The sequence below is a fragment of the Pseudopodoces humilis genome, chromosome 2 (genome assembly GCF_049639895.1).
Source record: "Pseudopodoces humilis isolate 2021_Gansu_Grassland_sample_001 chromosome 2, ASM4963989v1, whole genome shotgun sequence".
Taxonomy (NCBI): Eukaryota; Metazoa; Chordata; class Aves; order Passeriformes; family Paridae; genus Pseudopodoces; species Pseudopodoces humilis.
The window spans coordinates 113,359,929-113,374,192 of NC_142201.1; the positions used below are offsets into that span (position 1 = coordinate 113,359,929).

A 14,264-nucleotide genomic window follows, 5' to 3' on the forward strand; every position below is an offset into this window, starting at 1 on the left:
CCAGTAGGCAACAGCTTTTTTTAAAGTACATTCCAAGCTTCCCTCAAACAGTTCCAGTCAAAACATCACCAGATTTTAATTCCGTCAAGAATGTGAGCATCTCATTAAAGCCCTGACTAATTATAGGTAACGTGCCCAGACCACAGATTCTGTGGTATCTTTATATGGAATATTATTCAGAAGTAACTGCACAAACTTTTCTCAAAAATTCTGAATTTTCTGCTTATTTAGTGCTAGAGCAAAGAATTGTGTGTCCTCAACTAATTAGCAGAGCCTGGGAAAGAAATTTAAAGTACAAAATAAAGTCACAATAATCACAAGTGGTGAGAAAGATCAACCCAGGAGGAAAGAAATGTCATCAGCTTGTAAGAAAATTGGAAGTTTTAAAGAAATAAATATTCCAGTCACACAAAGGAAAGCCTCAAGTGTGAGTCAAATCCAGAAAAAAATAACATATTGCACATTGTTTTTGGGAATTTTTCTGATTCTTCTGCTGCTTTCCACTTCGGCAGGTTTGCAGGTTTCAGAACCTATAAGCACAGCAAATCACTCTGCTCCTACTGAAATAAAGCCCCAAACACCAGAGGCAAGAATTGCATCTGCTGAATGCAGGGAATGACCTTGAAGGAAAAAGGAAGGACACATTTCTCAGCAGGATAAAGGGAAAAAAGTGATGGAGCTGCTTGTGGATAGATGAATTTTTTAAAAAGGAGCTTTATCAGACACCCACTAGCCAGAGGCAAACATGCTCTGGAGCCCAGGTTCAGGAATATCCAAATAAATTGCATTCCCTGCAGCTGGAGACCGGAAAGAACAGGAAGAAAGGTAAACTCCTCACCACCACCATGCCTGGGGGCAGGAAAAGCAGAGATTTCTCAAAATTATTCATAATCTCTCACAGAATTCTAATACATATGGCTACACACACATGTAAATACATTATTATTTTACAGCTTTTTTTTCTCCATCTGCTCCTCCTTCCACAGCTCCACGAGGCTCTTCCCTAACACAGAATCTTTTAAGGGATCTTGTAGATTTGCTGTATTTAAAACTGGAACTGCTGCTGGTCTCTACTCCACACTCAGCCCCAGCTGCCATAAACCTTTATCAGGAACCTGCCAACACAGCCAGCCAGATTCCAGGAGCACGAATTCCACCAGGGAGTACAAAGTATATCCAACAGCAAAAGCTTCCATGAAGCATAATTGAGCACAGAAAATGACATGTTAAAACGAGCAGGAACTGGCTGGCCACAGATGTAAATTCATTCATACTTTTACTTTCTTTTTTTAAATATCTGCGCTGCTCGCTCTGGCTTGTTATGACAGGCTAAGGCATCGAAGGAGTTCTCTGTCCTCATCCTGGGCACAGAAACACAAATCCTACCCTGGAATTACTGCTTCCCTCACAACCTGCAGGAGGGACAGCCCAGCAACAGCATCCAAGGCAGGGAAGGGCTCAGATTGCTAAGGAAGAGCCACAAGATCTCCCCACTTGGCTTAACACATCTTCAGTAGCTCTGATGAACATTAAATAGGAAAGAATCTCAGAAATAGAGAACTAATTAAAATTCACAAGGTTAAAGAAAGGGAGGAGATGAAGCACCTGGGAAGAAAAAAACAGAAAAAAAAAAAGCTGAGAAATTGGAAGGAAGAAGGAATCGTCAGAAGGCAGAGCTTTGGAGGAGAGGGTGGAAGATAGAAAATCACACAATCACACAACATTCTGAGCAGTAAGGGACCCACAAGGACACCCCACAAAGGCAAAGCAGCAGCAGCAAAGTGAATGACACAGAGAAATGAAACTCTATCAAAAAGAAAATGTCAGGAGGCAGAAACCACAAGGACAGAACAGGGAAGGAAACAGAAGGAAGTATTTGTACATAGATTTGCACCCCTATCAGGAGCACAAGTAGATTGTGAGCCTCTCTTTTTGGCAATTCCTTTTAAGCTATGAATGTGAAAAAAACCCTGAAAAAAAATAAATTCAGGAGCCAACAAATGAAAGGACTGTATTGTTACTCTGCCTCAGACACAAATAAGGCAATCTTTACATCTCATTTCAAACGACTTAAAAGGATGAAGCAACGTAGATCAACACATCCAGACAGCCAAAACGAGTTAAGACTTAAATAAGGTGAATTTTCCAGAGCTGTAACTCACAAAGCAGCAGCTGTGCCTTCTACAGGGCCATCAGGCTGGGGTTACACAGTGACTTTAAACCCGTGTGAACCTGGGCTGCTGTTGAGCAGCTTTGCTTTCCCTCTCCTTCCTCAGCTACTCATCACTCCTCTTCCCTCTCATGCCACACTGGACCAGGGACTGGATTTCTCAAAAAGCCTGGGAGAAAAGCCAGGGAAGGTTTGATTTCAGGTGGGTGAGTCCCCTGATCCACAGAAATCACCCACCCTGTGCTGCCTCAGAATTAGTTGGGCCAGTGGACCTGGCCCTACATCTTTCATCTAGATTAAAGTTAAAACAGACACATAAACACAAAACAGAAATGTGAAGAACTTTTAAAAAGGATATTTTAGGATTCCTCAGCAAAACCTGAAAAGGCATAACAAGAAAAAAAAAGAAAAAAAAGCAGACCCCAGGCCTTTGAAAAAGCAAGACCCAATGTTTAATGTAAAGCAATTATCACTTAATGAGTTTATAAAGTCTGTAGCACATAAATACCTCACAGAAATGCCAAGCTGAATTAAAATGTGAATCATAGAGTTCTTTACAATTCTGCAGACACTGGTACACACATAAAAGGAAAGCATCCCTGTGTCCCAGCAAACCAAGAGCACTTCCAGACCCTGGCTGTGACTTACTTACTACCATCAGTTAAATAAGGCAATCTTAAAACCAAAATAAAATACATGAATATTGCTAATACCTCTGATAAATTCAGTCATGTAGCCCAGCAAAAAAAAAAAAAAGAAAAAATTAACTCCTAATAATAATTAACTGCCTAAAAGCAGCCAGTGTGGATGGAGGGAAGGACTCCTTGCCATAAATGTTGAAGGGTTTCTGGATCACAGCAACAAAACTTATATTTACCTGTCAAGAAAAAAACCTTTTCCTCCATCCCAGTGGCAGAAAGACAACCTTTTTTATGGTAATGCCAACACAGATCTCCCACATGAAGGCATGAGATAGCTTCAGTGAGCTACAGAAGATAAACACATGACATGCCTAAAAGTAAGCCTAAAAGCATCCTGAATCACTTGTTCCCAAATTCCCCAGTCACTAAGCATGAATAAATGTAACACGAAGAGCCAAACAGAGATTATAAACACAGAAATGTATTTTTAAATCTATTTGCTAACACATTTCAAACACATTTTTTATTAGAGTCTTGTCAAGTCATGGAAAGAGACTTCAGCTTTAGTGCTGCTGAGCTACTACAGAGGAACACAACACAGTTTGTTAAGACAAATGGACATTTGGTACTTTTTAAAATAAATACTAGAATTTTACATAGTGTCAAAAGCCATCCAAAAAAAAAGGGTAGTTACACACATACACCTAGACCCTGACCAAGAATCCCCAGTTTTGCATAAAGATATCAAAGCTGCTGGAACTGCAAGCGTGCTTTATGGATTGGTAGACTGCCAAAAATCATCTGCTAATACACCAGACAATAGATGTATTCTGCTGGAGAACCTTCTGATCTTTTCCTCCTATCACTTCTCTTACTATACAAAAAATGTGATTTGAATGCTTGCATTTATGTGCCAACAAATGAAGCAATTACTCACAATAAAGTAACTTTTTCAAACATGCATTTTTAATCACTGCTTTGCAAGCCCTGATTCAGTGTTTCCTGTTGCCATTGCAGCGCTTCAGTTTCTGGAATTCCGAGTACAAAGCTGTGCTCCTGTAGTGCCCAAAAGCTTCAAAAACGCTACCAAAGGATCCAAACTCTTCTGAGTCTTGATAAACAAATGACACTCTGCTCAAATTCCATACTTTTGGATAACAGCAGGGTGCTTTCTGTACAAACAAACCATCCTTCCAGAGACCAAAACGATCCTGTGTGTGGTTCCAGCTTTCTGGAACGCTCCGGAACCACGGTGGCCACATATTCTGAATCCAGCCATAAATTACAGGGGATATTAGGGTGAGGTTGACACCCAGCTTCTCACAGCAGCATCACACCCTGACCAGCACCATGGAGCCCCCAAAGCTTTCCCCCTTCCCAATTCAAAGGCCTCTGCATCACACACCGATATCAGGGCTTGTTCAGCAAATGCTTTTAACTCCAAATTCCCTGGTTCTGATTCTCTTATCTGATATTTGAACAAATCACTGACACCACAGAGCTGTCGTACCCCATCTCATCATCCCACACTGAAAGAATGTTTAATCTGTAAATCCACGCAGCAATTCTGCAACCAGAGCACCGAACACACTCAGTGACCATGGGAGTGAATTAAACATATTAACCCAGCTTCCTAATCCCCAACATTAAAATTCAGAAATTTAATTAACTGCAGAAATTAAATTACATTGAAGGAAAATATTTTAAGCCAGCATTTTCACATTTTCTTGGGTTTGTATCCACAGGCTTATGACATCTTTCAGCAGAATACAGACTGAAGTGATCAGAAGCTCCTGAAAAACAGCAAGTGCTGACAAAACCTGGGCTAGAGCAGCAGTACCCAGCCTAGATGCTGTAAAAATAAGTTTCCATTTAAGGGGGAAAAATTCCTTGGATTTTTACTGTTACTTTTTACTCAGCATTTGCGAGTTACACACTCCCCAGAATAATCTTAACCTGAGAAAATGAACACTGTGATCTTTCCCATACAAAGAAAAAAATGTTTCAACACCCAAAAAAACAAGGGGGAGAAAAGGCTCCAGCCTTGACATTCTGATTTATGGAGGACGCTGATAGTGAGACAAACAGAACTTCATCTGTCAAAGCCAAGCACTTGCATTTAATATACAAACATCAAGCAGGAAATCTCATTTAAATAATTAACATGTGGACTATCCACTGCCAAAAAGAGCGGGGCAGCAATGGACTTCTGCTGAATATTTTACAGGAAATGGAATGATTAATCCCCCATATAATGCCAGGTACCCACTGCTACCACATCTTGTTAAAAGCAAACCTTTAATTTCAGGAGAAGAAAATCACATTAGGTAAAAGGAATAATGAAACCCTCACAACTGATACTGTGTGGATTGTCTCTATTGTTTTGAACCCATGCAGAGCTTTAAATTACAAATGCAAATATCTTCTTGTAACTTTCTGGTAAAAAATGCAATCTGCTTTAAAGTGCTTTTCAAAGCTATCTCTAGTGAGACATAAATCATCAGTGGCTTTAAAATATTTTAGTAATTTTAGCAGCCTTTTACAACTGGTAAATCAAAGTTTCAGAATATTATGAAAATAAATACTGCTGAAAAGACCAATGCTTTTTGGATGTTGTTTGTGAGTTTCTTTTAACATTTCCCCCATTGAAGAGAAGAAAAAATGGTTTGCATTGTGTTAGCTCCAGTTATAATTTCCAGCTGTGTCAAAACTTTAACAGCCTAAAAGCAGGAAATCCAAAGAGGAAATACCATCGTCAGTTCCTGAATTTTGTAACTCAAATGTTCTTCCAAAAACTGGACCTTAAAGGAATTTTGGTAACATTTTCTGTAGCCTTACCTGATATCTTCCAGTAGGTCACATTCTGCCTGATGCTTGGCCTGAAGTTTTGTCATCTGCTCAACCTGAATGTTTTTCAGCTCTTGTGTAACTTTCACCTACAAAAAATCCAAACAAACCCAAGGACCACTTATATTTATATTCTGTAGTTCAAGTCACATTTCAACAAGCAAACAACCAAACTGGAAAAGGCTTCAGAAGACCGGCTTTACATTTTTAGTACTGGTGCAGTTTTCCTTTGAGCCTTGAGATCCTGTAAAGCTAAAATTCCAATACTTTGGGAATCTACTTGGTAATTTGGCAGAGGGTGCCAATGGCCCAGGTATTGGGAACAATTTGGTTTTGGAAGGGAGCCTTGGAATTGTTTTGATCTTGTTTTTTATAAAATGAGAGGTCTTGGCATTTAAGCCCTCTAGTGATCACAGGGAATCCATGTATCGGCCTAAAAATGATCACCAATATCTCTGAACACATTATGCATTCATGAGGACAGAAATGCCAAACTGTTACTGCAGAGGGATGAGAAATTCACAGAGGAAGAGGGCACCAATCTCCCTGTTCTTCACTACCCAGGCAAAAAACCCATCCTGGATCTCATCAGCTTCTCTATTTTAACTCTGAAAACTATGCACCAGCAACACACAACACCACATAAAGACATGTTTTAACCACAACATCACATAAAGACACGTTTTTCACATGACACCAAAAAAAAAAAATCGCATGTATGCCCCTGACTTTAAGCAGGAAAAGCATCTATTTTTAACGTGAACTTTCAGCATTTTTGGTTTTATCTGTATATAAAAAAAGCCCAACTCAAAATAAATAAACCCACACGACACAACCCAGGTAATGGAAATAAGCTCAAATGAAATAATATGGGCAAAGAACGACACACGTGTAAAATAAATAAACCACCAAACACGGAGTGAAATGGAAATAATTGAAATTAAATTGGTTTCGTTTGACAAAAGCAGAGCCCACCCCTCAAATAAGAGGCTGGGAGGCAGGAATGAGCCAAGGAGAGACCTTCACTGCAGCCGCCTGCCAGGGCTGCTGGGGAGCTCTGGGCATGACAAGGGAATGCTGCTTGTTCCCTCCTCTCCTGGTCACTATTGCAGCGGATTGCCAGGTGGAGAACCGGGCAATCTCCTCTCCCCGCGGAGAAATCCCAGATCCACAGGGAGAATCCCCGCGGGGCCGCCAACCATGGCGGCCCAGAGCAGCCCAAAGCGGGCAGCAGCACGGACATGGAACAGGCACAGATCTCAGCCCCGCGGGACTCCCTGAACAGGAGCAGCCTCTCCATCCTCTCCACTCTCCCTTCTCCCCACGGCCCGACCGCTCGGCACAAGCCCCAAAATGACCGGCTCAGAAATCCCCACGGACCACCTCAAGACCCCGCTCCAGCTCAGCTCTCCCAGATACCAACCTGCCTACCCAGGCAAGCCACAACGGGCACAGCCTTTATCCCAAATTTCCATTCCTGCTTGCCTCTGCGCCCACACCAGTAGCCCTGACGGGCAGCACCCCACATTCCCACGGCCCGCAGGGTCACCGCAGAGCCTCCCCGGTGCGTCTGCAGGTTGTTCCCATCGCACGTGGGAACGTGTGTGAAAATGCTGTACAATTCCGGCTGTCCCTGCTCCTGTGTGCTCCTGTGTGCTCCTGTGTGCTCCTGTGTGCTCCTGTGTGCTCCTGGCACACGCCGGGATAGTCTGAGTCCCTGGATCAACTCCAGACGTGACCTTCTTCCCCAAGACAACCAACCCCTCGCTGCTGGCACCAACACACGGCACGAGTCCCCAAAATCCCCGTGCTAGCACCCCACAGGCAGCACAACCTCGGTGCCCCCATGCAGCCAAGCCCTCCGCAGCCACTGACCCCCTCCCAGCCCTCCATCTCCCCTAGAGAGCCCCCGCTGGAGATGGGGGTCCGTGCCCCGCTGCGCCTCCATCCTCACCAGTGCTTCCCCATCCCTGCCCTGCCCTACCTCCAGAGCTCACTCCCATCCCATCCCCACCCCACCGCCACGCCGGCCCTCCGTGCCCAGTCCCCAACAGCCCCCCGACAATTCCCCAGGAGCCACCTTGCAGGGCCACGCTCGCCAGAGCCCCCCCAGCCCCCAGCTCGCCGCTGCACCCCCCCCACTCCCTTCCCAACACTTGGCGCTCCCTCTCCCAACCTTCCCGCAGCCTCCCCCACCTCACAGCCCACCCTGACCCCCACATCCCCCCCTACCCCCCACCCTCCCCACGACGCACCCCCCCAGAACCCCCCGCAGCCGCCCCCCGGCCCCTCCGTGCACAGCCCCCCTGCGCCGGGCGGGGGGCTCACCTTCCTCGGCGGCGGCTGCATGGTGGTGCTGCGCTGGGTATCCACATCAATTCCCTCCCCCCCGGCAGCAGGATGCGGCCCCCGCTGCAGGAGGAGGAGCAGCGGGAGGAGGAGGAGCGGGCAGCGAGCGTCTCCCTCCCGGTTCGGGGCGAGTCCCGGTCGGCGGGAGGAGCGGGGAAGGGAGGGATGGAGGCGGGGAGGGATGGCGGGGGGAGGCCGCTTCTTACGGGCAGCCGAGCAACGTCCCGGCGCTGGGGAGCCGGCGAGGGAAACGAGGCGGCGGAGGGAGAGCGGGGAGAGACTTCGGGAAAAGACGTGTTTGGGGGGGGTGGGGGGGTGGTGGTGTGGAATAAAAGGAGGAAGGAAAAGGAAAAAAAAAATAAAATAAAAATAAAAGAACGCCGTGAAAGGCGAGCGGCGGCCGCGCGCGCCCCCCAGCGGCCGAACCGGGGCCTGCGCCGCCCCCAGCGGCCGCCATGGGCAGGGGCGGGGCGGGAACGCCCCCGGCGCGCGCGGCGGCCGCTGGGGGGCGCCACGGGGCGGCGGCGTGAGGGGAGGGGGCGCGATGGGGCACGATGGGGTGTGTACACTATGGGTGGGGCACCATGGGGAGCTATGGGGTGTGCACGATGGGGTGTGCACGATGGGGTGTGCACGATGGGGTGTGCACGATGGGGTGTGCACGGGTTTGCACGATGGGGTGCGGATGGTTGTACAGCATGCACAGTGGGGTTTGCACAATAGGGGTGTAAGGGGGGCTGTGGGATGTGCAGGGCTGTGTGCAACGGGGGTGTGTGAGGGACGCACAAGGTACACGAAGGGTTTGGGGTTTGCACAAGGGGGTACACGAAGGATTTGGGGTTTGCACAAGGGGGTGCTCAGAGGTGAAGGTTTGCACAGGGAGGACACAGGCTGTGCATGGGGCAGTGAAGGGGGGTGCAGGGGATGCTGTTTGGGGTGCTGAGGGGTGCAGGGAGGTGCCCAGAGGAGTGCAGTGCCCTCCAAGACACGAGTCCAGTGAAGAATCCACACACGGGGATTGGGGTGCGGGATACAGCTGGTGGCACTCCAGCCATGCTCCTCGACACAAAGCATCATCCCCTTCCGTCCAGCACTTTCCAGACTGCCCAAACAAAGCTGGGCAGCAAGAGCTCGACTTGAGCTGAAGTACCTGAGGGACCATCACTCCCTGACAGCACCTGGAGAATCCCTTGATGCTGGCACCCTGATCCTGGTGCCTCCCAAGGGCAGCACACTGGGAGCAGAGCACCCGGACACGAGCCTTTGCACAGGCTTGGTTTTAACCAAAAGACAATGAAACAAATCTGAACTCTTCAGCATTACAGATGCAGAGAGCCCAGGAGGCAGAAGTGATGCTCCCAGCCCTGTCTTGTTTTGCTGGGTGTGAATTAAAAACCCCTGATCAGAAGTACTTTGTGGCTTTTAACCTCCCTCTCCAGCACTGAAATTCCTGGCCTTTGCTTATCAGTTCTGCTGCAACAAAATCTTTGAAATATTAATGTGCATTTGACTGTTTCCCTTAAGCAAATTACCGGGCAGTTTGCAGAGCATCAGGCAATTCCCATAATTGCATTTTTCCAAGTGCTCCAGCATCGCAGCCGCTGCTCCATCACCAGCTCCTTCGTTATTGATGAGCTGCTTTGCTCCAGCTCCCAGAAAATGACCCCTCACCTTTAAAAATGCTTTAAAACAAAAATGCAACTTGAATTCTGCTTTTCCCTCCAGCTATTAGTTTATTTAGTGCTGCTAATTAGTCTTAACTCTTTCTCCCCGGGAAGCTTGAAATGATTAGTGAGACCTGGCGCATCAGCAGATGCTGTGAAAATATATTGCATCTCTCTATTAGGGCTGCAAGGGGATGGGATCTGCGTGTGCGGCCCTTCATGGAATCATGGAATGGTTTGGGCTGAAAGGGACCTTAAAGCTCATCCAGTTCCACCCCCAGGCCGTGGGCAAGGACGCCTTCCACTAGCCCAGGTTGCTCAAAAAATCATGCCTTCTGCATGCAGGACTGAGAAGCATTTTAGCTACCAGGCCTACAGGCAGATGTATCATCCTTCCTTGTCATGCAGTTGTTTTTCAACTATTTGCTTGTATTCTTCCATGAATAATTACGTTTTATCTATTTGACCACAGATTCCCTGAAGCCTGACTCATGGAGTGCTGCAGGTTCGATGTGAGTCCTGGAGGATTTTGCATCTGGGATGATAAATCCGGATGGAGTTACCTCTTGTAGCTGCCCATGGCTCTTCCACATCTTAATAATACTGCTGATAATAGGGGGAGGAAAAGGATGTGAAATAAAGATTATCAAAAAGTCAATAGTATAAGTGTCTTAAGTGTTGTATGCTTTATCAAAATACTTGTTTTCACACCATAATTTGAATTTGGCTTATGCTGGGCCTTTATCCCTTGATTTCTCCTTTCTGATTGCACTCAACTTGAAAGTAGTTGAGTCTCATGGCATTCCACAATGGTTTGGGTTGGAAGAGACTCCTAAGGATCAGTCCTGATCCTTAAATTCCATCCCCTGCCATGGCCAGGGAAACCTTCCACTAGACCAGTTATTCTTTTATATTTCATAGACCTTTATTTGATTTTGTTTAATTTAATTTAATTTCATTTTATTTAATTTAATTTATGTTTATTTCATTCTATTTAATTTAATTTCATTTCATTTCATTTCATTTTGCTTAACTTCATTTTTTATGAAGGAGGGTACAGAATGTAGTCCCAGAGTAATACACACCTCTAAGGGAACCCCAAAAGAAATGAGACATCAAGGTTGGAAACCCCAAGAGCCAAATTCCAGCCGATGGTGACAACCCACAGCTGAAAACAGCAGCTTATTCCCTCATCCAGAAAAAAAAAAGGAAAAAGAAAAAAAATAAAAGAAGGAAGAATTTAGCCATAAAAACAAAATTTGTAGAGGAACTTTAGGGAACGGAGCTCCCTTGATTCCCATCCTCAGGCAAAGGCAACACGTTGGATCCCCCAGCTCCCAGTCGGCTGCTCCGTTGTCCCGTTGGGCCTGTTCATTCTTCACACCTGAATTTAATCCCTGCAGGGTTTTAAACCTTTTTAAGTACAAAAACGCGATGTGTTGGAGAGTTCTTGGCTGCCAGGATGCGCTTCCGAGCGGAATCCGGCGAGTTGGAACCTGCTGCTGGGCCCGTGATTAACGCGCGAGGCAGCTCCGGCTGCCGGAGCCTTGGCAGAGCACTTTCCCCAGCAGCAGATCCCAGGCACTGCTGATAACGCAGATTTTCCCTGCTGGCCTGGCGGGAGCGGTCCTGGCAGAATCTTTACTTGCCAGTAGAGAGGGTGGAGGGAGGGGGCTGCCAACACAGGGGGCTTCCTCTAGGGAAGTCAGCTTTTTATATGAAATATATTTAATTGTACAATATTTAGGAATAGCATAGAATCCCAGAATGGTTTAGTTGGAAGGAACCTTAAAAATACCCCGTTCCAACCCTTCCATGGCAGGGACACCTTCCACTATCCCAGGCTGCTCCAAGCCCTGTCCAACATGGCCTTGGACACTTCCAGGGATCCAGGGGTGGCCACAGCTGCTCTGGGCACCCTGTGCCAGGGCTCATCACGCTCATAGCTAAGAATTCCTTCCCAATATCCCAGCCATTTCCTCTGGCAGTGGAAAGCCATTCCCCCTTGTCCTGTCTCTCCATCCTTTGTCCAAAGTCCCTTACCAGCTCTCTTGTATAGGAATATTTATATATATTTTATATATATATATTAAAAAAACATATTATATATGTTATACTATGTGTGGATATATGTGAATGTATAAGAATTCATTTTATATTTAAATGAATATATGAGTAATAAAAAGTTTAATATAATGATTGAGAGAGACACACACATAGAATCATAAATTAATTTATATTGGAAAATACATCTAAGATCATAATAGATAAAAGCATAATGAAAAAAATGAAAATGAAAAAGTTAATAGAAATATTAAAAAAAAAAAAATAAAGAAAGGTCAAAATTATCTGGAATAATTACTCATAATGTCCATAATGTTCCAAACCACTCCCAGGAGCAGGTAAAGCCAGAAATCAAGTTTGACATTATCAATTCACAATTCTGTTGTGAGTCTTCCTTCCTTCCTTCCTTCCTTCCTTCCTTCCTTCCTTCCGCCACTTCCTTCCTTCCGCCACTTCCTTCCTTCCGCCACTTCCTTCCTTCCTTCCTTCCTTCCTTCCTTCCTTCCTTCCTTCCTTCCTTCCGCCACTTCCTTCCTTCCTTCCTTCCTTCCTTCCTTCCTTCCTTCCTTCCTTCCTTCCTTCCTTCCTTCCTTCCTTCCTTCCGCCACTTCCTTCCGCCACTTCCTTCCTTCCGCCACTTCCTTCCGCCACTTCCTTCCTTCCGCCACTTCCTTCCTTCCGCCACTTCCTTCCTTCCTTCCTTCCTTCCGCCCCTTCCTTCCTTCCCCCCCTTCCTTCCTTCCGCCCCTTCCTTCCGCCCCTTCCTTCCGCCCCTTCCTTCCGCCACTTCCTTCCTTCCTTCCTTCCGCCACTTCCTTCCGCCACTTCCTTCCGCCACTTCCTTCCTTCCTTCCTTCCTTCCTTCCTTCCTTCCTTCCTTCCTTCCTTCCTTCCTTCCTTCCTTCCTTCCTTCCTTCCTTCCTTCCTTCCGCCACTTCCTTCCTTCCTTCCTTCCTTCCGCCACTTCCTTCCTTCCGCCACTTCCTTCCTTCCGCCACTTCCTTCCTTCCGCCACTTCCTTCCTTCCTTCCTTCCTTCCTTCCTTCCTTCCTTCCTTCCTTCCTTCCTTCCTTCCTTCCTTCCTTCCTTCCTTCCTTCCTTCCTTCCTTCCTTCCGCCACTTCCTTCCTTCCTTCCTTCCTTCCTTCCTTCCGCCACTTCCTTCCTTCCGCCACTTCCTTCCTTCCTTCCTTCCTTCCGCCACTTCCTTCCTTCCGCCACTTCCTTCCTTCCTTCCGCCACTTCCTTCCTTCCTTCCGCCACTTCCTTCCGCCACTTCCTTCCGCCCCTTCCGCCCCTTCCGCCCCTTCCTTCCGCCACTTCCTTCCGCCACTTCCTTCCTTCCTCCCTCCCTCCCTCCCATGAAAAGGAGAACGCCCGGCTGGGGCCGGAGCCTACAGGCTTTCCCCACGTGGGGGTGCCATGTGGATGCGAATCACACCACAGCCACGGGAAGGGGACAGGTGACAGCTCAGTGGCTGACATTGCTCACTGAATTTTGCCAGGAAAGAAAAATAGGAAGAAATATTAAAAATATAAAGATAAAGAGGAAAGAAAATAGATGGCTTGGGAGGAACAAGATTCATAAAGCATGCAGGAAGTGCAGAATTCTACGGATGGGGGGAAATAAGTTTCACAGGGCATGATGCACTTTCCCCCATCAGAAGAATTCGTTGCTTTTGGATGCTTTGGCTTTCCCCAGTGGAATTTAAAACCCCTCTTTGGGGCTGGTTGTTACTTGGTGCAGACTGAGGAATCCCTGAAGGAGCTGTTGGGGAGCCCAGGGGATGGAATCAGCCTCCTCCAGAGGGGCAGAAGGACTCGTCGGGCAGCCGGGATGGCCGCGAGGGGCTGGAGGTCCGGCCGGGCTGGAAGGGAGCCCGAGCAGCCCTGCCACGTCCTGCTTGGGCCTGTTCCACCGCATTTCGGGGAAGGTTGGTACACCCAAACAGCTCTGTTCCCCTTGCTCCGCTGTCCTGGCCTCTCCCCATTCCTCACTTCTAATGTTTACCATACCTGCAGGGGTGAGACTGGGATTAATTTCCATGAGAACACGTTGAAAGTGTAAATATCTCTGAGCAGGGACGCTTGGCAGGTTTATGGGGTTTGCTTTCCTCCAGGAACTGGCAGCTTTCCTGCTCTTTCTGTGATTGCATGTGACCAGACATGAACATGAGGCATCTGGACATTTGGAGCGGGACTCGGTGTCTGCCCTTTGTCCCATCCCAGTCTGGCTGTGTTTCCAAGGCTACCCAGGTGCTTCTTGGTGCTTTGAAGTGGATGTGACCTCTCTGCTGATATAAAGCCCCATCCAACCTGGCCTTGGACACTTCCAGGGATCCAGAGGCAGCCACAGCTTCTCTGGGCACCCTGAGCCAGGACCTCCCCACTCTTATTATAAAAAACTTCTATCTTGTATCTAAACTAAATCTCCTCTTTTAGTTTAAAACCATCACCCCTTGTACTATCACAACAGGCCTTGCCTAAAAGTTTGTTCCCATCTTTCTTACAGTCCCCATTTGATTTCCCA

At 47.0% G+C, this 14,264-nt stretch overlaps 1 protein-coding gene across 2 annotated transcripts in view; it reads right to left on the reverse strand.

The window, feature by feature from the left end:
- The window catches only part of FCHSD2 (FCH and double SH3 domains 2), a 121,938-nt gene extending 113,696 nt beyond the window's left edge, over window positions 1-8,242 (reverse strand). The window contains exons 1-2 of one of the 2 annotated variants that reach the window (XM_088051948.1): window positions 7,987-8,242; window positions 5,650-5,747 (exon numbers count right to left, since the gene is read on the reverse strand). In XM_088051948.1, the coding sequence (XP_087908074.1) occupies window positions 5,650-5,747; window positions 7,987-8,007 (119 nt within the window). In that variant the 5' untranslated portion in view covers window positions 8,008-8,242. The remainder of the gene's footprint in view (window positions 1-5,649; window positions 5,748-7,986) is intronic. The other variant, XM_005524085.3, reaches the window with a different exon arrangement.
- Between the last annotated feature and the right edge of the window lie 6,022 nt (window positions 8,243-14,264).